Source organism: Myotis myotis, unplaced genomic scaffold, assembly GCF_014108235.1.
Source record: "Myotis myotis isolate mMyoMyo1 unplaced genomic scaffold, mMyoMyo1.p scaffold_m19_p_6, whole genome shotgun sequence".
Lineage (NCBI taxonomy): Eukaryota > Metazoa > Chordata > Mammalia > Chiroptera > Vespertilionidae > Myotis > Myotis myotis.
In genome coordinates this window covers 77419640-77445908 of record NW_023416368.1, presented here as the reverse complement: position 1 = coordinate 77445908, position 26269 = coordinate 77419640, and the positions used below count along the sequence as shown (strand labels likewise).

At 44.0% G+C, this 26269-nt stretch overlaps 1 protein-coding gene across 4 annotated transcripts; it reads right to left on the bottom strand.

The window, feature by feature from the left end:
* Window positions 1–211: 211 nt before the first annotated feature.
* On the bottom strand, window positions 212–26269 carry ZNF558 (zinc finger protein 558). 4 transcript variants are annotated; one of them, XM_036314463.1, is made up of 8 exons: window positions 25926–26268; window positions 21742–21818; window positions 17344–17457; window positions 16742–16830; window positions 16088–16214; window positions 3395–3490; window positions 2821–2903; window positions 212–2366 (listed from the first exon to the last, which is right to left on the bottom strand). In XM_036314463.1, the coding sequence occupies exons 3-8, from the start codon at window positions 17363–17365 to the stop codon at window positions 1584–1586; spliced, it is 1200 nt and encodes a 399-aa protein (XP_036170356.1). In that variant the 5' UTR covers window positions 17366–17457; window positions 21742–21818; window positions 25926–26268; the 3' UTR covers window positions 212–1583. The 4 variants fall into 4 exon arrangements, with proteins under 4 accessions (XP_036170356.1, XP_036170357.1, XP_036170358.1 ...); XM_036314464.1 differs by having other exon boundaries at window positions 25959–26268; XM_036314465.1 differs by having other exon boundaries at window positions 26000–26268.

Sequence of the window (26269 nt, the reverse complement as noted above, 5' to 3'; positions counted from 1 at the left end):
AAGAAGAAGCTAAAAGTAACTGCTATATTAGGATATAAATATAAAAAAGAATCAACATCATAAAGTCCACTTGACAAAAATGCCATTAAATGAGAAGAAAAGTATATAACACATAGTGTTTCATTATGATAAATGAAATCACTCAGGAGACATTCAGAAATACCTTTGTCATGTATTGATATCTTCAAAGAGTAAATATTATATACCAAACTATGGAATAAAACTTCAGGTTTATTTTAGGGTATAGCTATGGACATAAATGTTTATACTAAAACAACTGAAAATAAATAAATAATGGACCAACCTAAGGATTAGACACTGTTAAAGGTAATATACCACACTCTTAAGGTTTACATTTTCCATTCCCAGTTTAAATTATTTTGTGGCTACTCCGTGAAGAGGTGAGGCTGAGCCATCCTCATACCGATTACATTCCTAGGGTCTCCCTCTACTGTGAATCCTCACAAGTCAACAAAGACAGGAATCATGGAAAGATCTTCCAAAATTAATACACTGACAGGTTTTGCATCCAGGGAGTATTTAATATTTTTCCTAATGTAAAGGGTATCATTAAAGGCATTCCCTCAATCTTTATATTCTGTGCAGTGAGTTCTCAGTTTCCTAAGAATGGGAAAAATGGAAGACTTTCCAGTACTGATTACATTTAAGAGGACTTTCTCCCCAGAATAAATCCTCATCTCTCTCAAAAACTGAGAGAACATTAAGGCTTTACTGTTGCACTCAGAGTACCTCACCATTGTTTTCTCAGTAATGAATGTGCTGTGGGGTTTTCACATTCCTTATATGAGTATTTCTCTGTACTGATTTATCACATGTACTGGGCACATTAAGGTGAGTTTGAGCTGAAAGCTTTCCACAAAGATTGCACTCATAAGGTTTTTCTCCAGAGTGAATTAACCCGAGAGTTGCTCAATGATACTTCATATCAAATCAATGTGGAAAGCTGAAGGCCTTTCTTCACTGAGTTCATGACAAGCATCTCAGATGTTTCCCAAGGATCTCTCTCTCCTGGTATACACTCCTTGTGTAGGCTTCTTCCACACTGTATCAGGATTGATCTGTGTGTCCAATACAATATGGAAGTGATAACATGCCCTTCCAAGGCTAGATTATAAAAGACAACATGGCTTCGGCATTAGCTCTCCCTCAGATCAGATGCTTTGGAGGAAACCTGGTGCTACACATAAAAATGCTCAGGCCCATGGAAAATCCTACATGGTGAGGAAATGAAGGTTCCCTGGCAACATCCAGCACTAACTTTCCAGGCATGTGAGTCAGCCATTTTAGAAAAGACTCTTCAGCAGTAAAAATACAGATGATTGTAGCTTCTGATGACAATCTTGACCCTCATGAGAGACATTGAGCCAGAACTACAAAATTAAGCCATTTATGAACTTCTGACTTTCAGAAATTGTGAGATAATAAGTGTTTGTTGTTTGAGGCCACTATGTTTTGGAGGGAAATTGGCTAGGCAGCAACAGGTAACTCTAACACCTGGCATGAGTTACCACAAGTTGTCTGAGGGATTAAAAAATCAATGAATGCTTTCCCAGTTACTGTATTCAAATCCACCTATTATGTATTTTCTTATGCACAGAAAGGTAAGAATTAGTGGTGAAAGACTTTCCACAATGGTTACATTCATAGGGTTTTTCTCCAGTGTGAGTTCTCACATGTTTCTTAACAGCCGAGAGATTATTAAAAGCTTTTCCACAGTTACTGCATTCATAGGGTTTCTCTCCAGTATGAATTCTTTTGTGCACAGTAAGAGAAAAGCTACTGCTGAAGGATTTGCCACACTGATTACACATATAGGGTTTTTCTCCAGTATGAGTTCTCATATGCTGTGTCAGATAGGAGCTCTTTCTGAAGGTTTTCCCACAATCATGGCACTCATAAGGCTTCTCCCCTGTATGGATACTATTGTGCCCAGTCAGAGAGGACCTTGTGCTGAAGGCCTTTCCACACAGATTACATTCATGATGATTCTCTCTCGTATGAATTCTCTTGTGGCTTTTGAGGTTACAACTAGTACGGAAAACATGAAAACACTGGTTACATTCATAAGGTTTTTCTCCAGTGTGAATTCTTACATGCAGTCTGAGGGATGAGGGATCATTGAAGGCTTTCCCACAGTCATTGCATTCATAAGGTTTCTCCCCATTATGTATTCTCTTATGAATAGTAAGATAAGATCTACTGCTGAAAGATTTTCCACATTGATTACAGTCATAAGGTTTTTCTCCAGTATGAATTCTCTTGTGCTGAGTAAGGTTAGATTTTGTGCTGAAGACTTTAAAACACTGATTACATTCATTAAGTTTCATTCCAACATGATTTCTTTCCTGTTGATAGAGATAAATAACTGTAATTCATAATATTTTTAATATTCAGTGTTGTCATACAAATTCTCTCTCCCAGGAATTATGCTAATTAATATAATTGATGTTTTCACTATTTTCAGTGCTTGTATAAGACATGTGCCCAGTTTGAGCTCTTAGAAATTAAAAAAGATACAAGTCCTTACCATACAAGAGCATTTTTTGATAAATTTAAGACCACTTTATGATTCAACAGACAATATCTTAGTCACATTTAAGGAAATAATTTACTTCTGGAAACTCTCAGTGAAAAAACTATTTTGAAGCTAACTTATAATTTTCTCCAAATTCACAATTTTCCCACAACATCTCTCCAGAGACACCAGTTTATCTTGTGTAAATGATACTCCTTTTTATCTTGTGGTTTTCTAACTTAGAGAATTCTGTGAAAAACCAAGAATCACCATGTTAGTCTTACCGCTTTTACACCATTAGAACGTTTTTTCCTAAAAACATGCTTCTTAGGTGTTAACCATTTGGCTTTAAGTATAGTCTCCACATCTGAAACAAATTGAAAAGGAATTTAAGTTGGTAGAGAAAAGAAAAAGTATACACATGAGTAAAGCCAGACTCTGAGAGATTAGGGTTTTTTAGGAGATTTGCAGCAAAAGGGATGAGTATGCAAATTGTAGGTTTTAAGAAAGGATTCTAGAAGGATTAAGATTTGTCAGAGATTTCTAAGAGAAGGAATTATCAGGGATGTAAAGTAGAAAGAAATTGGACAAAAAGTTAAAAAAAGACTTAAACAAAACAAGACAAAACAAAAACAAGGGAGACGAAAGCCTCTGAGTCCAAAGTAAAGTATAAGATGCTGAACAGCAAGTTAAAAGGGAAAAAATGCTCATATCAAATGTTCTTGGCCATCTCCATCAGAAAAATAAAGGACACTTTACAAAGTTCTCTGATATTTCTTAATGTAATACGTACTTCCATGTCCCAAATCACTGGCCACAGCTATTCCTCACAAAGAGTCATATCCTCCTGGTGCTCACCTGAACAAATGCCTGGGAGAATTCCTCTTTCTTCTGTCATCACCTTGTCTTCTTGCCCCAACTGAGAGATTAGGCTGAGTTTATCAACATGATACCCTAATCATGGAGAAAAGACATGCTGAAGGGGACTGTGCTGGTGACAAGCAACTCCATGAAAATGATGCCAACAATTCTATAGAGGCCAAGTGAGACTTTTAGAGTAATGGAATAATTATACCTAAATTCTAATGAATACTATAACTCCCAAGGAACAAATATACAAGATCCTTATTCAATATCTAGGTGACAGGGCATAAATATCTAGGGGTTGACCCTTGAATGAGGGGATTAGGGGAACTGACTACCTGCACAGTCAAAACTCTGCATTTAATTTGATTCCCCCAAAACTTTAGTTGTCCCTTGGTATCCGTGGGAGATGGGACCTCCTGTGGATACCAAAATCCACAGATGCTCAAGTCCTTTATATAAAATGGCATAGAACAATGCATACAGTTTGCTTTCTACATTCACAGATTCCCAACCCATGGATCAAAAATACTGTTTTTGATCGGTGGTTAGCTGAATCTTCAGATGTGAAGCCTAGGGTATGACGGGCCAACTGTATTATTATTGAAAAAATATCTATGTATATCTATGTATAAATGGGCCCATATAGTTTAAACCTGTTATTCAAGGGTCAACTATAGTCCCAAAGCCCATGTCAAAGTCTAAATTACACACATCAGAAGCTCTAAAGATTTTAACCATGGAGATAATAAAGTCAGGGTAAGAAACATATTCAGTTCATAGGGTAGGCATCAGTCACAAAGCTCTGTGAGGGTAGAGAACATGTTTGTCTCATTCATGTAATGAGTACAGACCCAGGAACACAGACTGAGGAACACAGAAGTGTGTAAGAAATTCTAGTGAGAAGTCATGACATTGAAAACAAGAAATACTAAATTCCAAAAGCTTATCCCTATACAATGAATAAACTGGCAAAAACTTTAAGAGTTAACTTTATTAGATTATAGCAACCAGGAAAATGCTTAATCAAGGAAAAAAAACAGCTGACATTTTAACCGATCCTTGATTAATTCTCCATTTCATGCTTTGGCTGTGACCTTGAAGACAACAGCCCACATTCCTAATACTGGAGGGAGCAGAATAGACCATTATCTCAAGGAACTGTGATTGTTTGTTTAGACCTTTCTGAAGGTTTGGCTCAAAGGGCTTGCATTCATTTATCTAATCCCAAACTCTCCAAGGGCTGAGCTATGCTAAACACATTTAAAGGCAAATATATCAGCCACCATCACCTGAAGCGAGGGAAAACCGTAGAAGAAAACAAAAGACTGACCGAAAACTTGGGAGGAAAAGTGTGGAACAATGTATTTTTGAGAATTTTTGAAAAGCTCTTTCATTTATATTCCTTTTGTAGTTGAAAAAAGGGTGCTGTAATAAATCATAAATTCCTCCCCTCGCTGGTTTGGCTCAGTGGATAGAGCATCAGCCTGAGAATTGAAGGGTCCTGGGTTCGATTCTGGTCAAGGGGTTGCGGCCTCGATCCCCAGAAGGGGGTATGCAGGAGGCAGCCTATCAATGATTCTCTCTTATCATTGATGTTTCTATATTTAAAAAAATAGATCATAAATTCCTAATTAGACAGGTCATGGTGGGTAGTCATACAACACAACTTTGTTTTTTTAAAATAGTTTATTGATTTTTAGCGAGAGGAAGGGAGGAGAGAAATGTCGATGTGAGAGTGCAACATCAATTGGCTGCCTCCTGCACGATGACCCCGACCGGGATCAAGCCCACAACCTGAGCATAGATGCCTTTGACCAGGAATAGAACCGGGAACCCCCTGGTGCATGGGACAATGCCTAACCAACTAAGCAACACTGGCCAGGGCACAACATAACTTCTTCTTTTTTTTTTTTTAACATAACTTCTTTAGTGAGAGGTTTTTAAGCAAGCCCTGCCTGTTGGTCTTGAGCATCTAAATTAACACAGCTTACTCCCCGAAGGCATGACCACCCTAAAGAAAGCGCATAATCTTAACCATCCTGTAATTTGATCTACACCTTGCTTGCTTCCATTTTCCTGTAATCTTCCTTGTGTTTCCTCCTTAATTTCAAATGCATAAAAGAAACTGAAAAAACTGCTATTCTCCACAGCATTTGAGATTTTGATTCCTGGCAATTGTCATCAGTTTTGCTCAAATGAACTCTTATAAAAATGCTTTACTGCTGAACCGGTTTGGCTCAGTGGATAGAGCGTCGACCTGCGACCTGCGGACTGAAGGGTCCCAGGTTCGATTCCGGTCAAGGGCATGTATCTTGGTTTCGGGCACATCCCCACTGGGGGGCGTGCAGGAGGCAACTGATCGATCTCTCTCATTATGTTTCTAACTCTCTCTCTCCCTTCTCTGTAAAAAATCAATAGAATATATAAAAAAAAATTCTTTACAAGTTTTGGCCATTTTTGACATTGACACTTTTAATCTGGTAGCCTTGTGCATACTCGGGGTGGGCACATGCTCAGAAAAGACGTGAAAAAGCACTAAGTCCTCAGCTTTGGCTGACCTTTAGGCTTTATTCATAAGCAGGCTGTGAAGGCTATGGCGAGTGTAAACCCCATTATATACTCAGAGCCCATCTGCAGAGACTAGGGGACGTTTGTTTCTGTTCCAGGTATACAAGGCGTTTTCAACATAGCAGTCTTCAGTAGCCACACACAACAAATACAGACATTACCAAATTAGTTCAGAAACATCACTAAACATACAGCAAAAACAAACCCTGGGGATGAGAAAAAGCTGATTCCAGAATTGCCATATGATAGTATCACAAATGTCTAATTTTCAGCCAGTAAAATTACAAGGCAGGCAAAGAAATAAATTTATGGCCCATTATAGGAAAAATATAGAAATGGTCCCTGGGGAAACTTAAACATTAAGCTTAGTAGATAATTTTTAAAAATATACTTTATTGATTTTAGAGAGAGAGGAAAGGAGAGGGAGGGAGGGAGGGCGGGCAGGAGAGAGAAGCATCAATGTGTGAGGGAAACATTGCTTGGTTACCTCCCACAACCTGGGTATATGCCCTGACTGGAATCAAACCAGTGACCTTTGGTGCACAGGATGACGCTCAAGCAACTGAGCCATACCGGCCAGGGCTAGATAAAGAATTTAAAACACCTATTTTAAATATGCTTAAAGACGCCGAAACCGGTTTGGCTCCATGGATAGAGCGTCGGCCTGCAGACTCAAGGGTCCCAGGTTCGATTCCGGTCAAGGGCATGTACCTTGGTTGCGGGCACATCCCCAGTAGGGGGGTGTGCAAGAGGCAGCTGATCGATGTTTCTCTCTCATCGATGTTTCTAACTCTCTATTCCTCTCCCTTCCTCTCTGTAAAAAATCAACAAAATACATTAAAAAAAAAAAAAAGAATATTTGAAGAGATAATGGCTAAAGACTTAACCAAACTTGATGAAAAAACATAAATATACACTACCAAGATTGAAAAACCCCAGATAGGTTAAACTGAAAGAGACAGAGATCACTCCCAGCAGTAATGTATCTACTCTATAAGAAATGCTATTGGGACATTTTCAGACTGAAATAAAATGACAATGAATTATTACTCAAATCCACAAAAAGAAATAAACAACACTGATAAGGAAAATACATAGGTAAATATAATTGTCAATGACAATTGCTTTTTGAGAGGTTTATAACGCCTTCATTTCTATTCTGTAACTCTTTTTTCCTATATGACTTAAAAGAAATGCTTAAAAGAACTGCCCTAGCCAGTTTGGCTCTGTGGATAGAGCGTCGGCCTGTGGACTGAAGGGTCCTGGGTTCGATTCCAGTCAAGGGCATGTACCTCAGTTGCAGGCTCCTCCCTGACCCAGGCCCTGGCTGGGGAGCATGCAAGAGGTAACCCTCTCTCTTACATCGATGTTTCTCTCTTTTTCTGTCTCTTCCCCTTCCACTCTCTCTAAACATCAGTGGAAAAATATCCTTGGGTGAGGATTAAAAAAAAAGAGAGAGAAATGCTTAAACCAATAATTGTAAATCTATGTTAATAGCCACACAATGTATAAGATATAAGGGGCGATAAAGCATTATAAAGTGAGGGAGGGGATATGCATGGTATAGCTATATAGGAACAAAACTTTGGTATACTATTGAACAAAGTTGGTATTAAATCAAAATAATTATAAATTAAAATGTTAATTATAATCCCCAGGACAGCCACTAAAAATAACTAAAAAAAAAAAACCAATGTCACCCCAATAAATTCAATAAAAAAATAAAACTAAACTGAACAAAAAATGAGCAGGGAATTAAAATGGCCCACTAGAAAATACAGAACACAAAAAAATAAATAATAATGGAGGAATTGAGGAACAAATAAAACACAAATAACAAAATGGCATAAACAGGTTCTTCTTCATCAGTAACTACAGGCCCAGTGCACGAATTTGTGCACAGGTGGGGTCCCTTGACCTGGCCGGCAATTGGGGCCCTCTTGCCCAGTCCCCATCAGCTGGACCCCAGCAGCAAGCTAACCTACTGGTAAGAACGTCTTCCCCTTTGTGGTCAGTGTGCATCACAGCAACTGGTCAGACACTTAGAATATTACACTTTTATTATATAGGATTATCTTACATGTAAATGGATTAATCTGTGTCCAACTAAAAGGCAGATTTTGGCAGAGTGGACAAAACAATCATCCAATTATATGCTATCTATAAGACACTCACTTTACATCTAAAGACATTAATTGGTTGAAAGTCAACTACTGGGAAAATTTTTTTTTTTTAAATATATTTTATTGATTTTTTACAGAGAGGAAGGGAGAGAGATAGAGAGTTAGAAACATCGATGAGAGAGAAACATTGATCAGCTGCCTCCTGCACATCTCCTACTGGGGATATGCCTGCAACCAAAGTACATGCCCTTGACCAGAATCAAACCTGGGACCTTTCAGTCTGCAGACCGACGCTCTATCCACTGAGCCAAACCGGTTTTGGCAACTGCTGGGAAAATTTATTCCATGAAAACAGCAGATAAAAGAGAGATTGTGTAGCTATATTAAGTTCAGGCAAAATAGACGTTTAGACAAAAATTTCTATAAGACACAAAGAAAGATATTAATAATAAAAAGACAACTTCATCAAGAAGATATAACAGAGACATATATGTACCTAACAACAGAGCTCAAAAATATATAAATTCAAAATTGACAGAATTGAAGGGAGAAATAAAGACTACAGTAATAGTTGCAGACTTCAACATACCACATTGAATAATAGGCAGAAACTAGTTAGAAGACCAACAAGGAAACAGAGGACTTCACTAATCCTATACACTAACTGGACCTAATCCTATCTAATAATAGACAAACATGGTAATTAACCGTACCTCTGACACGCTTCCCATTGACTAATCAGGGTGATATGCAAATTAACTGCCAATCAAGATGGCGGCTGGCAGCCAGGCAGCTGAAGCAAACAGGAGGCTTGCTTGCTCCAGTGATGGAGGAAGCCAAGGTTCCCCGCCTGCCGCTGCTGGGCTCTGAGCTTGCACTCTAAGAAACAATGTTGAAATTATAGACGCTAAACAAACCCCATGCTTTCAGCCAGCCGGCTGAGCTGGAGTTGCAACAGAGTTTCCATTATAGAAGCCAAACAAACCAGATACCTGCTTTCAGCAGCCGAGGCCTCAGAGCTGGAGCCGAGCCTCAGAGCTAAAGCCGGCTCTCAGTTCCAGTGACAGCCATAGAAGGTAAATAAATCCCAGAATAAAAAGAAAAAAGAAAAAAAAGGAGGGGTTGGGAGCTTCAGTCACCCACCAGCCTGAAAACGGCCCTCAGCCCCTCACCCAGACTGGCCAGGCACCCCAGTGGGGACCCCCACCCTGAAGGGGGTGTGACCAGCTGCAAACAGCCATCATCCCCTCATCCAGGCTGGCCAGGCACCCAAGCAGGACCCCCACCCTGATCCAGGACACCCTTCAGGGCAAACCAGCCAGCCCCCACCCGTGCACCAGGCCTCTATCCTATATAGTAAAAGGGTAATATGCCTCCCAGCACTGGGATCAGCGGAGCTGCAAGGCCTCCTGGCACAGGGATCAGCGAAGCCTCCCAGCCCCGGGATCAGCAGAGCAGCGAGGCCTCACTGCCCTTGTGTCAAGCAGAGCTGCGAGGCCTCGCAGCACCGGGATCAGCAGAGCTGCGAGGCCTCCTGGCCCCTGGAGCAGCGTGACAGGGGGCAGCGCCCAAACCCCCTGATTGCCCTGTGGCTCTGTGTGTGACAGGGGGCGGGGCCACAACCTCCCTATCCGCCCTGCTCTGTTCGTGACAGCGGGCGGCGCCCAACCCCCCGATGGGCCCTGCTCTGTGTGTGACAGGGTGGAGCCGCAAACTCCCCATCGGCCCTACTTTGTGCGTGACGGGGGAGCTCCCCAACCCCCTGATCGGCCCTGCTCTGTGTGACAGGGTACGAAGCCCCAACCCCCCTGATCGGCCCTGCTCTGTGTGTGACAGGGAGCAGCGCCCCAACCCCCTAATCGGCCCTGCTCTGTGCGTGACAGGGGGTGGCGCCACAACCTCCCCATCGACCCTGCCTTGAGTGTGACAGGGGTGGCGCCCCAACCCCCCATTCGGCCCTACCCTGAGTGTGACTGGGGGTGGCATTGCAACCTCCCAATCTGCCCTGCTCTGTGCATGGCAGGGGGCAGCACCCCAACTCCCCAATCGGCCCTGCTCTGAGCCTGACCAGTGGCTGCACCTAGGGATTGGGCCTGCCCTCTGCCACCTGGGAGCAGGCCTAAGCCAGCAGGTCGTTATCTCCCGAGGGGTCCCAGACTGTGAGAGGGCACAAGTGGGGCTGAGGGACACCCCCCCCCCCACCAGTGCACAAATTTTTGTGCACTGGGCCTCTAGTCCTATATAATAAAAGGCTAATATGCAAATCGACCGAATGGCAGAATGACCGCTCACTATGACATGCACTGACCACCAGGGGCAGACGCTCAACACAGGAGCTGCCACCTGGTGGTCAGTGCACTCCCACAGGAGGGGAGAGCAGCTCAGCCAGAAGCCAGGCTCATGAGTAGCGAGTGCAGCAGTGGTGGTGGGAGCCTCTCCCGCCTCTGCGGCCATCGGACATCCCCAAGGGCTCCCAGACTGCCAGAGGGTGCAGGCTGGGCTGAGGGACACCCCCACCCCAGTGCACGAATTTCATGCACTGGGCCTCTAGTAGACATATAAAACAATCCACCCAACAACAGAATACATATTCATCTCAAGTGTATATGGAACATTCTTCAGAAGAGACCATATGTTAGGACACAAAACAAGTCTGAATAAACAATAACAAAGAAATCATACAAAGTATCTTATCTGACCATAGTAGAATCTTATTACAGATGAATAACAAAAGGATATGTAATTGGAAAACTTAATATTGTTAAGATGACAATACCCAATCACATCGATCTACAGATTCAATGTAATCACTATCAAAATTCCAACAGCTTTTTTTTTCTTTTTTTTCAAAAATGGACAAGCTGATCCTAAAATTCATATGAAATTGCAAGGGATCCTTAACAGACAAAACAGTTTTGAAAAAGAAAAAAGAGACGCTCATGCTTCCTGATATCAAAACTTACTTTCGCCGAAACCGGTTTGGCTCAGTGGATAGAGCGTCAGCCTGCGGACTGAAAGGTCCCAGGTTCGATTCCAGTCAAGGGCATGTACCTGGGTTGCGGGCACATCCCCAGTAGGAGATGTGCAGGAGGCAGCTGATCGATGTTTCTCTCTCATCGATGTTTTTAGCTCTCTATCTCTCTCTCTTCCTCTCTGTAAAAAATCAATAAAATATATTAAAAAAAGACTTACTTTACATTACAAAGAAATGGTAATGAAGACAGGAGGTACTAGCACAAGGACAAACATATAGATCAATGGAATAGAATTGAGTGTACAAAAACTCATATGACTATGGTCAAATAATTTTTGACAAGGGTGCAAAAAACTGTAATGAGGAAAAGAATAGTCTCTTCTTCAAAAGTTTTGGGGCAACTTTTGCAAAACAGTGGAGTTGACACTTCCTCCAAACCATGTAAAAATTAACTTAAAGCCCTGGCCAAGTGGCTCAGGTGGTTGAAGCATCATGCCATCTATATATAAAAGACTAATATGCAAAGTGTCCCCTTGGGAGTTCAACTGGGAGTTTGATCGTTTGCTATGATGTGCACTGACCACCAGGGGATGGTGTGGAACAAAGGAAGGCCCTGGACGGCAGCTGTCAGCCAGGAAAGGAAAGCCCTGGCTGAGAGCCGGCAGTCGGGAAAGGAAGGCCCCAATCAGCCCTGATCACCAGCCAGGCCTAGGGACCCTACCCATTCACAAACTTCGTGCACCGGGCCTCTAGTATACATAAAATCTTCTAAAACTGAATCAAAAGAAACAGAAAATCTGAGCAGACTGGTTACAGCTAATGAGATCAAAGAAATAATAAAAATACTTCCAACAAACAAAAGTCCTGGACCCTTTTGTGCACTTGCTGGGACTGCAAACTGATGCAGCCCCTATGGAAAATAGTATGGAGAATCCTCAAAAATCTAAAAATAGATATACCATACAACCCAGCAATTCCATTTCTGGGTATTTACCCAAAGAAACCAAAAACACTAATTTGAAAAGATACATGCATCCCTATGCCCATTGCAGCATTATTTACAATAGCCACAATATATATGGAAGCAACCTAGGTGTCCATCAACAGAAGAATGGATAACAAAAATGAGGTACATATATACAATGGAATATTACGCAGCAATAAAAAAGAATAAAATCTTGCCATTTGTGACAACATGGATGACTCTAGAGCAGTGATGGCGAACCTTTTGAGCTCGGCGTGTCAGCATTTTGAAAAACCCTAACTTAACTCTGGTGCCGTGTCACATATAGAAATTTTTTGAAATTTGCAACCATAGTAAAACAAAGACTTATATTTTTGATATTTATTTTATACTAGAGGCCCGGTGCACAAAAATTTGTGCACTCGGGGGGAAGGGGGGTGTCCCTCAGCCTGGCCTGTGCCCTCTCGCAGTCTGGGACCCCTCGGGAGATAACGACCTGCTGGCTTAGGCCTGCTCCTGGGTGGCAGAGGGCAGGCCCAATCCCTAGGTGCAGCCCCTGGTCCGGCTCAGAGCAGGGCTGATTGGGGAGTTGGGGCGCCGCCCCCTGTCATGCACAGAGCAGGGCGGATCAGGAGGTTGCGATGCCACCCTCAGTCACGCTCAGGGTAAGGCCGATAGGGGGTTGGGGCACCGCCCCCTGTCACACTCAAGGCAGGGTCGATGGGGAGGTTGCGGCGCCACCCCGTCATGCACAGAGCAGGGCCAATCAGGGGGTTGGGGCGCTGCCCCCTGTCACGCACAGAGCAGGGTGGATCAGGGGGTTGGGGAGCTCCCCCCGTCACGCACAGAGCAGGGCCCATCAGGGTGGTTGGGGAGCTCCCCCCTGCCACGCACAGAGCAGGGCCCATCAGGGGGTTGAGGAGCTCCCCCCTGTCTCTCACAGAGTAGGGCCGATAGGGGAGTTGGGGCACCGCCCCCTGTCACACACAGAGCAGGGCGGATCACGGGGTTGGGGCACCACCCTTTATCACCCACAGAGCAGGGCCAATCAGGGGGTTGGGGCGCCACCACTGTCACACTCAGGGCAGGGCCGATGGGGAGGTTATGGCTCTACCCCAGCTGTGGGCAAACTATGGCCCGTGGGCCGGATCCGGCCCGTTTGAAATGAATAAAACTAAAAAAAAAAAGACCGTACCCTTTTATGTAATGATGTTTACTTTGAATTTATTTTAGTTCACACAAACACTCCATCCATGCTTTTGTTCCGGCCCTCCAGTCCAGTTTAAGAACCCATTGTGGTCCTCGAGTCAAAAAGTTTGCCCACCCCTGCTCTACCCTGTCACACACAGAGCAGGACCCGTGGGGGTTGGGGGGGAGCTGGGGCGCCGCACCCTGTCACACACAGAGCCGCAGGGCGATCAGGGGGTTGGGGAGCTCCCCCGTATCAGGCACAGAGGAGGGATGATCAGGAGGTTGGGGCGCCTTCCCCTGTCACAAACAGAGCAGGGAGGACAGGGAGGTTGTGGCCCCGCCCCCTGTCACACACAGAGCCGCAGGGCGATCAGGGGGTTTGGGCGCTGCCCCCTGTCACGCTGATCCCAGTGCCGGGAGGCCTCTCGGCTCCGCTGATCCCGGTGCCAGGAGGCATATTACCCTTTTACTATATAGGATAGAGGCCTGGTGCATGGGTGGGGCTGGCTGGTTTGCCCTGAAGGGTGTCCTGGATCAGGGTGGGGGTCCCCACTGGGGTGCCTGGCCAGCCTGGATGAGGGGATGATGGCTGTTTGCAGCTGGTCACACCCCCTTCAGGGTGGGGGTCCCCACTGGGGTGCCTGGCCAGTCTGGGTGAGGGGCTGAGGGCTGAAGCTCCCAACTGCTCCTTTTTTTCTTTTTCTTTTTATTCTGGGCCAGCTTTAGCTCTGGCTCCAGCTCTCAGGCCTCTGCTGCTGAAAGCAGGTATCTGGTTTGTTTGGGTTCTATAATCGAAACAATGTATAACTCCAGCTCTGAAATCCTGGCTCGCTGAAAGCAGGTTTCTGGGGTTTTGTTTAGCTTCTATATTGGTTACAATGTTTCAAACTGCAGGATCAGAGGCCAGCAAGGCAGGCGGGGAACGTTGGTTTCCTCTGCCACTGAAACAAGCAAGCCTTCAAGCTGCCTGGCTGCCGGCCGCCATCTTGGCTGGCAGTTAATTTGCATATCGCCCTGATTAGCCAATGGGAAGGGTAGCGGCCGTACGCTAATTACCATGTTTCTCTTTTATTAGATGGGATATTTAAATGTCATTTAACAAAGAAAAATCAACCAAAAAAATGAGTTCGCGTGTCACCTCTGACACACGTGTCATAGGTTCGCCATCACTGCTCTAAGAGGGTATTATGCTATATGAAATAAGTCAGGCAGAGAAAGGCAAATACTGTATGGTTACACTTATACATGGAATCTCAAAAACAAAGGAACAAACAAAACAAAAACAGACTCATAGAAACAGACCAAAGGGATGGTTGCCAGAAGGGAGAGGGTTGGGAGGATGGATGAAAAAGGGGAATATAGCCAATAATATTGTGATAGGTTTGTATGGTGACAGATTATTACTAGAATTAGTGGGGTGATCACATTGTAAGGTATAGAAATATCAAATCATTATACTGTACCCTGAAACTCATATAACCAATATAATATTACATATCAACTGTACTAAAATTTAAAAAATTAAATTAAAAAAAGAAAATGGAAAGACACCACAGAATGGGAGAAATTATTTGCAAATCATATTCTGGAAGGCAGCTATGCTCACCACTATACCACCAACGCCAACCGCAAATCATATTCTGAATAAGGGTATAGTATTCAAGATATATAATGAACTTTTACAACCCAAGAACAAAAAGATAACCAAATTTAAAAGGACCTGAATAAACATTTCTTCAAAGAAGATATACAAATAGTTAACAAGGAAAGGGAAAAATGTTCAAGGTCATCAGGACGAAATGCAAATCAAAACAAGATGCCACTTCATACCCATATGAATGGCTATCATAAAAAAACAAAAACAAATGTTGGGGAAGATGTGGAGAAATTTGAACTCATATGTTGGTACAGATGCTGGGGAAACAGTTTGGCTGTTTCTTAATAAGCTAAATATAGTAATACTACAGGCCTGTTGCACGAAAAGATTCATGCAATAGGCCTTCCCTTCTCCTGGCTGCCAGCACCAGTTTTCCTCCAGCACCCGGCACCCAGGCCTTCGCTCCGGGGGAGCCGCCTTCAGTCTTCACTGCTCCGGCAGGAGACGCCTTCAGTCTTTGCTCTGCCGCTTCGCGCCTATGTATGCAAATTAGCCGCCATCTTTGTTGGCAGTTAATTTGCATATCTCGCTGATTAGCCAATGGGAGGCATAGCGAAGGTACGGTTAATTACCATGTTTGTCTATTATTAGATAGGATGTGACCCAGCATTCCATTCCTAGATATATACCCAAGAGACATGAAAACATAGGTTTAAATAAAAACTTGTATATAAAAATGCATAGCAGTATTATTTATAACAACCTGTTATGTGGCAACAACCCAAATGTTTATCAACCACTGAATGGGTAAACAAAAAATTGTATACCCATAAAATGAAATATTATTCAGTCATACAAAGGCATAAATAACTGAGATACACACTATAACACAGCCAAACCTTTATACATTATACTGCCTGAAAGAAGCCAGACACAAAGATCACATATTTTATGAGCCGATGATATAAAATGTTCTAAAATAGGCAAATTCATAGAGACAGAAAGCAAATTAGTGTTTGCCAGCAGTTGGGAGTGGGGAATGTAATGAGTATTGGCACTTAATGGGTGTGAGTTTCTTTTAGTGGTGAAGACAATTAGTGCTGATGGCTGCACAACACTGTGAATACATCAAAGCCACTGAATTGTATATTTTAAAATGGTTATAATAGTAAATTTTATGTTATATGAATGGTGCCTCAATTTAAAAAAAAAGGAAAGGCTTGTTGCTTGAGTTAAGAAATAAATGCAGGAATGGTGTCAGGCTTACCAAGCGATGCCAGGTTCCTGCAGTTCTCCAGCATCACATCTTTGTACAGTGTTTTTTGAGAAGGTTCCAGCAATGCCCACTCTTCTTGGGTAAACTCTACGGCCACATCCTTGAAGGTCACCATGTCCTGAAGTCATCGAAAACATTATGGCTTAGCCAAGGACCACTGACGTTATATAGGAAAAGGGCCAAGATGGCAAGAGTGGGGACCGGCAATTCAAAGCAGAAGGTGTATTTTGTATCTCAGAGTTCTGGGCTCTACTCTAATTTGCTTTTGGACTTAGCCCTCACTCTCAAAGGTTGAACATAGGCCTGAGACATTGCAGAAATCAGAAATATTTGGTAAACGTATGAATGATTTCCTAATGGCCACCATCAATTGCTTGAGTTTAGGAAACGGTCATGTCTTTCCTTAATGTCCCCTTAGAAACTATCAGCAGAACATGAGAGAGTGACCCTGCAGGAAACTTTGCAATGTAGTAAATACTGACATATACTGACTTTGTTTGAGCAGTCTCTCACCCTCCATTAGATGCTCAGAGATCCTGGATGCCTGAAGATCTGGTTTGGCTGTGAGGCTCCAGGTCATTGAAAGATAGTAAGTTCAACTCTGGCCAAAAAATAATGATATGGAAAAAGAAACATATGACTCACCGGTAACCAGCTTGTCAGGAAGCCATTAACAAACCCTTCCTCCTCTGTGCATCCTTTTTGAGGGGGTGTTGGATACAGGGAAGACTGAACTGGAGAAGTAGAAATGAGTCATAAATAAGTCACAAGAATCCAGGTGTATCTATACTCTAACACTCACAAACTCCCCTCCTACCTGTGAATAAACACACACACACACACACACACACACACACACACACACACACACCCTTTCATTAAAAAACCAGAGCAGAGCCCTGTCTTACCAGGGCCAGAAAACAGAGCTCAAGAGTCGTACTGCACTTGAGGAAGAGATTATTCACGTTTCACAGAATTTGAAAATCCAAGGGACATCACTGTCATTTAATCAGGTTTATAAAAAGAATTAGAGATAAAATTCAAAAGCTCCTGCACATTTACCACACAGATAACATCTCCACAGTCACACAAACTACTGAAATCCCAAATACCCAAAACCTAATTAGGTACCAGTGACCTCTGAGCTCCACTCCTGCCTCACCTGCTCAGCCCCTCCCCTACCTCCTCGGTGGTAAAGGGGCCTTTAACACCTGGCCTCTGAGAGCTGCTGGGACCCCACAACTTACCAGAGGTGGGGAATAGAACCATGACAAGATCCTATGATTCAGCCAGTAAATTTTCCTAAACAACAGAGCAATGGAAAAACCAGGAAGCTTCTCTTCTTACTCCCACAATGCAGTCTGGAATAAATAAGATAATATGAAAAAGTCATAGCTTCTCTCTTTCTCTAGGTTACTGAGGACAAATCTATCTTAGCCGCCCATCATGTTCTCCTTCAAAATGCAATGTCTGCTATTGGGCCTTTATTTTGCCTAGCAGTTGATAAACCCAGGGCTGTGTGATGGCAAAACTTGTCTTCTGTCCACCATGGTAAGACCAGTACATTACTGCCCCACCCCATTTTATTATTTACTTATTTTAATCCTCACCCGAGGCAATATTTTTTTAAAAAAATTTTATTTCAGAGAGAGAGAGAAAGAGAGGAACATGGATGTGAGACAGAAACATTGATCGGTTGCCTTCCATATGCGTTCTGACTAGGGATTGAACCCAAAACCTGGGTATGTGCTCTGAACAAGAATCGAACCCGTGACCCTCCAGTGCACGGGACAACTCTCCAACCAACTGAGCCACACCAGCCAGGGGCTGCTCCACCTCCTTTTAAATTCTCAGATTCACTTAGTCTCATCCATGTGGTTGTCACAATCACATTCCCACCTTCAAACCCTATTCACTTGAGACTTGGGCACCTGACTTCCATTATTCTTTCAGCTCCAGTCCCATTTCACTCCGATAATCTCAGACTCACTGTGTTATGAGTTTGCTTTACTCCACCTTTGCCACACATTTCTATGGGCACCACCCTGGGCTTGCTCATCACCTGACACTGCTTCACTATCCAGAACAATAGTTCAGAAATTTCCCTCTTTCTGAACACAACCTCCCCAACTTTTACTTTGTTCACTCATTTTTTCCTTTCACTACATGTGTCTTCTACTACATAAAGAACTCAGTCCACCTACTGTCCTACCTTCTTGCTACCCTTGGTCACCTTCTCTCATTTCATGCTTACCCAGCCTGAATTACAATGTCCCTCATTTCCACAAATTTCCTTATCCCTAACTCCCACCTTCACAGTGCTCCGGCAGAACTCTGACCACATGATTCCAATCACCTGCCTGCTCTGTGACAGCACTTGGGCAGACCAGCCTGCAGGAGAACTGAGCTATTGTCACCTTTAGACAAACATGATCACCAACATGAAAAGAGCCCTCAACCCTGCAGGACAATCCTGTAAGTCAATGGAGCTTCCTACTAATCAAACCTTTCTAATCTCTTTAAATCTCACCTTTTCCCTCTATGGCAATCAGCTTCCTATATAGCCTTAATGATTCAAGCCTCCTGATAGTCACGCCTGCATTCAACTAGGGCTGAGCTGTGTGACTAATAAAATACTGTGGCGGTGACTTCTAAGTCTGCGTCCTAAAAGGCACAGCAGTTTCCACCTTGGTCTCTTGCACTGCTTGCTCTAGGGCAGCGGTTCTCAACCTGTGGGCCACGACCCCTTTGGCGGTCGAACGACCCTTTCACAGGGGTCGCCTAAGACCATCCTGCATATCAGATATTTACATTACAATTCATAACAGTAGCAACATTACAGTTATGAAGTAGCAACGAAAATAATTTTATGGTTGGGTCACAACATGAGGAACTGTATTTAAAGGGCCAGAAGGTTGAAAACTACTGCTCAAGGGGGAGCCATGCTGCAAGGACACGCACGTGGTCCTGTGGTGAGAGATACTTGGAGAGGAACTGAGGCCTCTCTCCAACAGCCAGCACAAAGGCCAGCATGTGCGTGAACCACCTTGAAAGCGAATCCTTCAGCACCCGTCAAGCCTTCAGATGACTGCAGTTTCAGCTGATACCTGGCTAAGAAATCATGAAAGAGGGGGTTGGGGGGCAATGGGGGGATAAGGACACATATGTAATACATTAATCAATAAAGAAAAAAATAGAGTATTAAAAAAAAAGAATTCTTCAGAAAAAAAGAAAAAGAAATCACCGAAGTCCCTGAGCCAGAACCTTGAACCTAAGATGAATTCCTGAACTACAAAAACTGTGAGACAGGAAATGACTACTATTATTTTAAGTGACTAAGCTTAGCAGCAACAGGTAAGGAATATACCCTGACCTTCAGCAGATGGCCCCACATCCTACTTCTCAAAGTGATCATCATGAGAGGACGCTACCTTCCTGATGTCAAAATGACAATCTGAACGTCGTTTCCTGCCGCTCTTCTGTTAGAAACCAGGAGCTGTCTCCCCTTGACAAGGCCAGAGTCTACAGCTTTGTTGTGTCCCATCCCACCTGCCCTTAGGAGCTGTACACTATTGAAGACTTCTTGTTTACCCTTCCCTCCAAGCTCTCCCACTCTACTAGACTCTCACCATTAAACCCAATGCAGTATTTAGTAATGAAATACGTCTAATAGCAGTTTTCTTTCCAGTTACTGCCCCATCTCTGCCTCTCAGTGTTTTCACTCTGTCTCATTTCCTCATGTCCCACTCACTCCTCAACACAGTATCATTTGTTTCTACCACTACCAATCCAACTGGTAGAACCACCAATAATCTTATTCACAGAGATGTAGACTGCAACTACACTGATACCAGTTCTTATCAGTCAGATCAACAAAGACATGGCGGGCCACTTCTTTTATTGGCAAGGCTGTATGGAAATGCACTCTCATACATTGCTGGGGTACAACTCCTATGGCAGGAATTTGTCAATGTCAAGCAAAATCAAAAACATTTACTCTTTCACTGTCAATGGAACTTCTAGGGATCTATTGCAACAGTAACACACATACTAAAAGACCTGGGTGAGTTTAGTGTAAACCCTGACATTTTTTCCTTTTTTTGTAATGCAAATGCCTGACTTAAGCTTTGATTCCAAGACAACATCCGTTTCAAAGAGGCATCCAGTACAAATACAGCTGTCTCTAAAAAACACATCTGGCAGTCGCAGGACTACATAAAGAGGCCAGCTGCCTCCGATACAGAGGCTCTTTATTTTAGAGATCTTGATTGATTTTAATTACTGACCATTTGGACTACCTGTTTGTTTCCTCTTCCTGCACTTCAAATTCTTGTTCTTATGTTTTAAATTCACCAATAAAGAGTGAACCCATGAACCTTAGGCCCCCACCCTACATCCCAATAAAAGCAGAACCCTAGGCCCATGAACTCTCTCTATCTATGACATTCCTGTGTGGGCTAAGGTGTACTTTCTAGGTCATGTAAGTCGTTAACCTGTATCTTTTCAGTTTCCTCATAGTTATTGGTGAAGGGCAATCATAATCAGAACCACAAGGGCTGGTCTAGAACTTCTAGGAATCTATTTCAACATTGGTTATTAATAGGCTGAGATCAGCACAGAACAGCGAGAGTATTCACTGTGGCCTTATTATACCGTAATATCAAAGGATTGGAAACAACACAAATGACCATCAATAGGGAATCAGTTCAATAAACTATGGGATACCCACATCATGAAGAAACATGCAGCCAAAAAAAGAAAAAGACAATTTCTATGTATTGATAAATTCTTATCTTCAATAAATTTAAGTGAAAAAAAAATCAAAATACCAAGCAGCATATATAGAATGTAGTAACAGAATAAAATATAATTCCATAAAACTAGCTTCTTGAGGTCTCTATGTGTATCCTCCCTGCAACTAAGAGATGAAAGCAATAAATGGTGTGAGTGTGTACAGAGAGGGGAACATAAGACACTAAGAGTGAGTGTGGGCCAGGTGAAAAGGAGTTGTAGGGAGTCGATGACTCCTGGGCCTGTATGATAGACAGGTTAACACTCCTGCTCCAAAGATGTCCACTGCGCAGAACCTGTGAATGTGCTACCTTATAAGGCAAAGAATTTTACAGATGTGATCAAGGTAAAGATCTTAAGATGGGGAGAGGATCCTGAATTAGCCAGGTGGGCCCAATGTCATCACAAGGGTCCTTATAAAAGAGAAGCAGGAGGGTCCGGATCTGCAAAAGAGATGTGATGATGAAAACAGAGGTGAGAGAGAGAGAGAGAGAGAGAGAGAGAGAGAGAGAGAGAGAGAGAGAGAGAGAGAGACTGGAAGATGCTACACTGCTAGCTCTGAAGACGAAAAGAGAAGCATTAAGCCAAGGAAAGAATCAGGCAGCCTCTATATGAAGATCAAGGCAAGGGAATGGATTTTCCCCAGAGACTCTTGAAGGAATGCAGTCCAGCCAACTCATTTAGGATTTCTGACCTCCAGAACCACAGGAAAATAAATTTGCAATGCATTAAGCCACAAAGTTTATGATAATTTTACAGAGCTATAGGAAACTAATACAGCCTCTCAATCAAACCCTCCCTGAGCCTTGGTGTGAGTCCAGCAGACCCATACGACTGTGGCAGAATTTCCTTACCTGCTGCAGGTGGAGGATGGCTCCTTTCTCCCCACCAGGCACCCAATTTGTAGTTAGGAAGAGTCACAGTCACTGAGCTGAGGAGAAAGAGAAGAGGTAGGATTTGCTGGGGTCCAACCCCAGCAGGTCCAGGGGTCCCCAAAGGTGTGGACGGAGTAGGCGAAGAAGGAATGACACGGAGACGGCGTTCAGTTGATCAGCAGCCTAGCCAGGATCTCTAGCCAAGTTCTGGTTAGGATCTCCAGCCAAGTTCTGTCTAGGATCTCCAGCCAAGTTCTGTGTCTAGGTTCTCCAGCCAGGTTCTGTGTCTAGGTTCTCCAGCCAAGTTCTGTCACCAGGTTCTCTAGCCAGGTTCTCCAGCCAGGTTCTATCTGGGTTCTCCTGCCATGTTCTGTTGCCAGGTTCTGTTGCCATGTTCTCTCACCAGGTTCTGTGTCTAGGTTCTGTGTCTGTGTTCTGTGTCCTGTTGTCTTGTTACATCTGTATTTATACCAGTTGATTCCAATCCTATCAATCTCTATTCTAAAGGTTAGGGCGTTTCTTATCTCCATTCCAGGGAGTAAAGATTATGTAGCCTAAGCATGATTGTTCGTAGTTAAAGTGATTAACTACCTGCCTAGCACTTAGTTAAGGGGTTTTATTCCCTCCCTAACTTTAGGGAAAAATCCCTACCTGGGGAAACAACCTTTCTTGGAGAGGTGACCTTGGTTAAAACACATAGCGCCAAGAAGGTGAGCAAACATATTAAGAACAGTATGCCATATACACCAGGTCCCTTGAAACATATGCTGTGCAGATGTTTCTTCCCTGCAGCGACTGTGTCAAGCAGCAAGGATGGACTGGCTCCCAGCAAGGATCCACCCAGCTCACAGAGCCCCGAGAGGAGAGGACACTGGCAAGTTTCCTGAGACACTTTCAGACCCCAAGTACCCCTTCGAGGTCTTTTGGCAGTTGGAGTTCACGTGAGGGCAGAAGGGGACTCTGCTCAGGTTACAGATTCAGAAACTCCTATCTCCTCTTGGATATGCTGGTGCTGGGAAGGTCACAGAGAAAGGGCCTCTTCACACCAGTGTTGCCTAACAGAACTGTCAGTGACAGAAATGTTCTTTAATTCTGCTCTGTCCAGTGTGGCAGCCACTAGCCACAGGTGGCTACTGATCACTTGAAATATGGTCATTGGGACTGAGAAAATGAGTTTTTAGTTGTATTTTTCATTGGTTTAATTGAAATGGCGGCACGTGGCTAATGGCCACCGTGGTGGACAGAGGAGTCCTACATATACCCAGGCCTGACTTTCTTTCGGATGTGGAGGGGCGGACCTGTGAGTGGCAAAGTGGGGTGAAAACATGGACCTGGGAGAGGGTGATGCCTGCAGGTCTGCATGGACAGGAGCTAGGAGCATAGTAAATGCTCTGTGCTACCTGACAAATGCATGCATGAATGGAAGCATCATAATATTCTCTTAGTTCTAAACTCTAAAGTCTCTTTTTTTTCTACTTCTTTCCTCCTCCACAGCCATTATCCAGGCCTGGGGTACAACCATCTTAATCCTAAACTTCTTCCTTTCACCTTCTATCTTCCCTCTTAAGTCCTCATTCTTAATCCTGAAGTCCATTTTAACCGGCATGCAAAACCAAGTGCTAACCACACATCCTCTTCAGCGTCTGCTCACTGGCTTTAGAACAGAGTCCAAAGTAATGCCTGACCTGGTCCTGCCTGCCAACTGTCCAGCCTGGCTCACACTCCTTCCCTAGGCTGTTGTCTTGGCTTCAGCCACCCCTGACTTCCCGGTTTATGGAGAACCCCAGGCTCTCCTGCGTTTGGGGTTGTTTTCAGGCAGTTCTCTCTACCCAAAGTGCTCTCTTAAATGTACTCCCACACCTTCACGCTAGTCTAGTTCTATGACTAGCAAAATCCAGCCCCAATTTTAGCTCAAGCTAAATATCAGGCCTTCTCAAAATGACTTCCTTATTCCCTCAGGTTGAGTCCTCTGTGCCAAGCTCCCACATCACTTATGTAATTAATTGTTTAGAATGTAAATTCCATGGAGGCAAGACAAGGTCTGCTTGGTTCTCCAGGGTCCCTCTGCATCTGGCTCAGGGCCTCGCTCATGGAGATGATGAACCATCCTGGTTTGCCTATGACTGTCCTGATTTGAACACTAAATTTCCTATATCCTGGCAAATTCCTCATAGCCGAATAAATGAGGATGGCTGGTCCCCTAAATTGCACACTCAAAAGGATCTGTTGCATGACAAGCAAATATTACCCTCAAGAATGATATAGGAAAGCTAATGAAAAAGGCACACACACACACACATACACACACACAATTATTAAAGCCCAACAATTGAATATAAAATTACTTAAAATGCTTCTCTTCAATATGAATCACCAGACTGTTATTTCAGAAAAGTTTCAAGAAACAAAGTTAATTTCTATTAGAAGGCAAGTTGTGGAGGACAGTCTTTGGAAACTGGCACCCTACCCTTCAGTCTGTAAGTTGTTGTTTAATATTCCTCCAAATGATTTTAAATCTCATTGAGAAAAAATTCCACTTGTCCAAAATACATTTGTTTGTTGGTCAATTCAAATTTCTGTTACTAATATAAAAAAGTTAAAAACTTTTTGTTTCCCTGATGCCCTCAAATCTTTGTGGAGGATTTATAGAGCTTTAGAAATCAAACTCAACAGGACTGAGGAATGTTGCTAAATATTCCTGCTAGTCTTTAGTTGGATGACTTGTCATACTTCATATACATGTAAAAATTATCTATTTATACTTATATATAAAATCCCAACATTTTTAGTATATAATGTGAGCAAATACATATCTCTGTACTCTTACACATTTTGTTATTTACATATTTAATGTGTATTTATTTTCAGGTAACTGTATTTATTGAATTATTTACATACATATAGCCACACACACCTTACTATCTTTCCCTTGAATATAATGCATCAAACGTAAGAAATTTTTCTTAAGATTCTCTCATTCTTGCCCTGGCTGGTTTGGCTCAGTAGATAAAGCCTCAGCCTGTGGACTGAAGGGTCCTGAGTTCGATTCCTGTCAGGAGCACATGCTGGGGTTGGGGGTTCGATTCCCAGTGGGGGGCAGCCGGTCAATGATTCTCTTTCATCATTGATGTTCCTATCTCTCTCTCCCTCTCCCTTCCTTTCTGAAATCAATAAAAATATATTTTAAAAAAAGATTCTCTCATTCTTAGTGACTCTGTGTGTTTCCGATCTGAGCTCAAGAAAGCCCAGTAGCAGTTTCTCTGCCCAGTGGAGGCAGGTGGAACCTGTTGTCACAAGTTCCACACAGCCCTCACCTGGTCACACAGGACTCTTAAATCAGTGAGGAAAGGTGAGCCTCAAACCTGGTTTCAACTCAAACCTGAGCTCTAGAGGTGCTTTTCTTGTCTGAGGAGGAGAAAAAAAAAAAAAAAGCACAAAGATTGCCTTTGAGGCCTTTTACAGAGCATAATACAGTTATTGAATGGCAAAGCCATCCCATGCACGTTTCTTTTCTGAATTTACTGATGAACGTGTAATTGTTGGCTGTGACTGGATTTTCCTGAGTCCCATCCAGCCAGCTGCTCCCCAAGCGGGGAAAGCAGGTTCATGCTGTGTGCAATTGGCTCGCTCAGCTCATTTGGCTGCAGTTTTTGGCGACTCCAGTCACTTTAAACGTGGCTTGTCACTTGGGGGCCCTATCCATGACTCAGCTGACTTTTAAACAATTTCCACAGTTCGTTCAGAGCCCCCGAGGCTGTAAGGCCCTAGGGCAGGGTTTCCTAAGCTCAGCCCTACTGACGTTTGGGGCTGGATAATTCTTTGTTGCGAAGGTTGTGCATGGAGGTCGTGGAGCAGCATCCCCGGCCTCCGCCCTCCAGATGCCAATGGTACCCTACCCGCCCCGCCCCGCGCCCTTGTAATAACCCGAACAAAGCCTCCGGACTAGGCTGAAAGTCCGCTGGGGGCCATCATCACACCCGGCGAGGGGGAAGGGGGGTGGGGTGGGTGGAAGCTCGGAAGGAGGGAAGCGGCGCGCAGAGCTGGGAGGTACCAGCAGCTCCTGGCAGACAACGGTCCCGGGCGGGACAGCGAGTCCCCGGGCCGTGACGGGGTGCCCTCAGCCCACGCCCCTCCCTGCAGCGCCCCGACCACCCGCAGCTCACCGCGTCCTCCCCTCGCACTGCGGCCAACCGTACCACGTGGACGCCGTCCCACCCAGAGAAGACCGAGCACACACCACGAAGCCAGCCGCCACGGCAGCCTCCGCGGCGCCTCCCCGCGCTCCTACTTCCGGTCTCGGGCTGGCGGCTCCACACGGGCTTCCGGTCACGGGCTGCCCACCGCGGAGAGCGAGAATCTTGGGGGCTCGGGGCAGAGGTGGTGATCCAGGCGAGCGGGAGCCGGGAGTGACCCATGGGCGGTGGGTGAGCAGAGACTAGTTTCTGGGGTCGGAACTAGGCTCAGGGAGACGCCAGACACAGAGGGCGTGGCTGTGGGCGAGGACCTG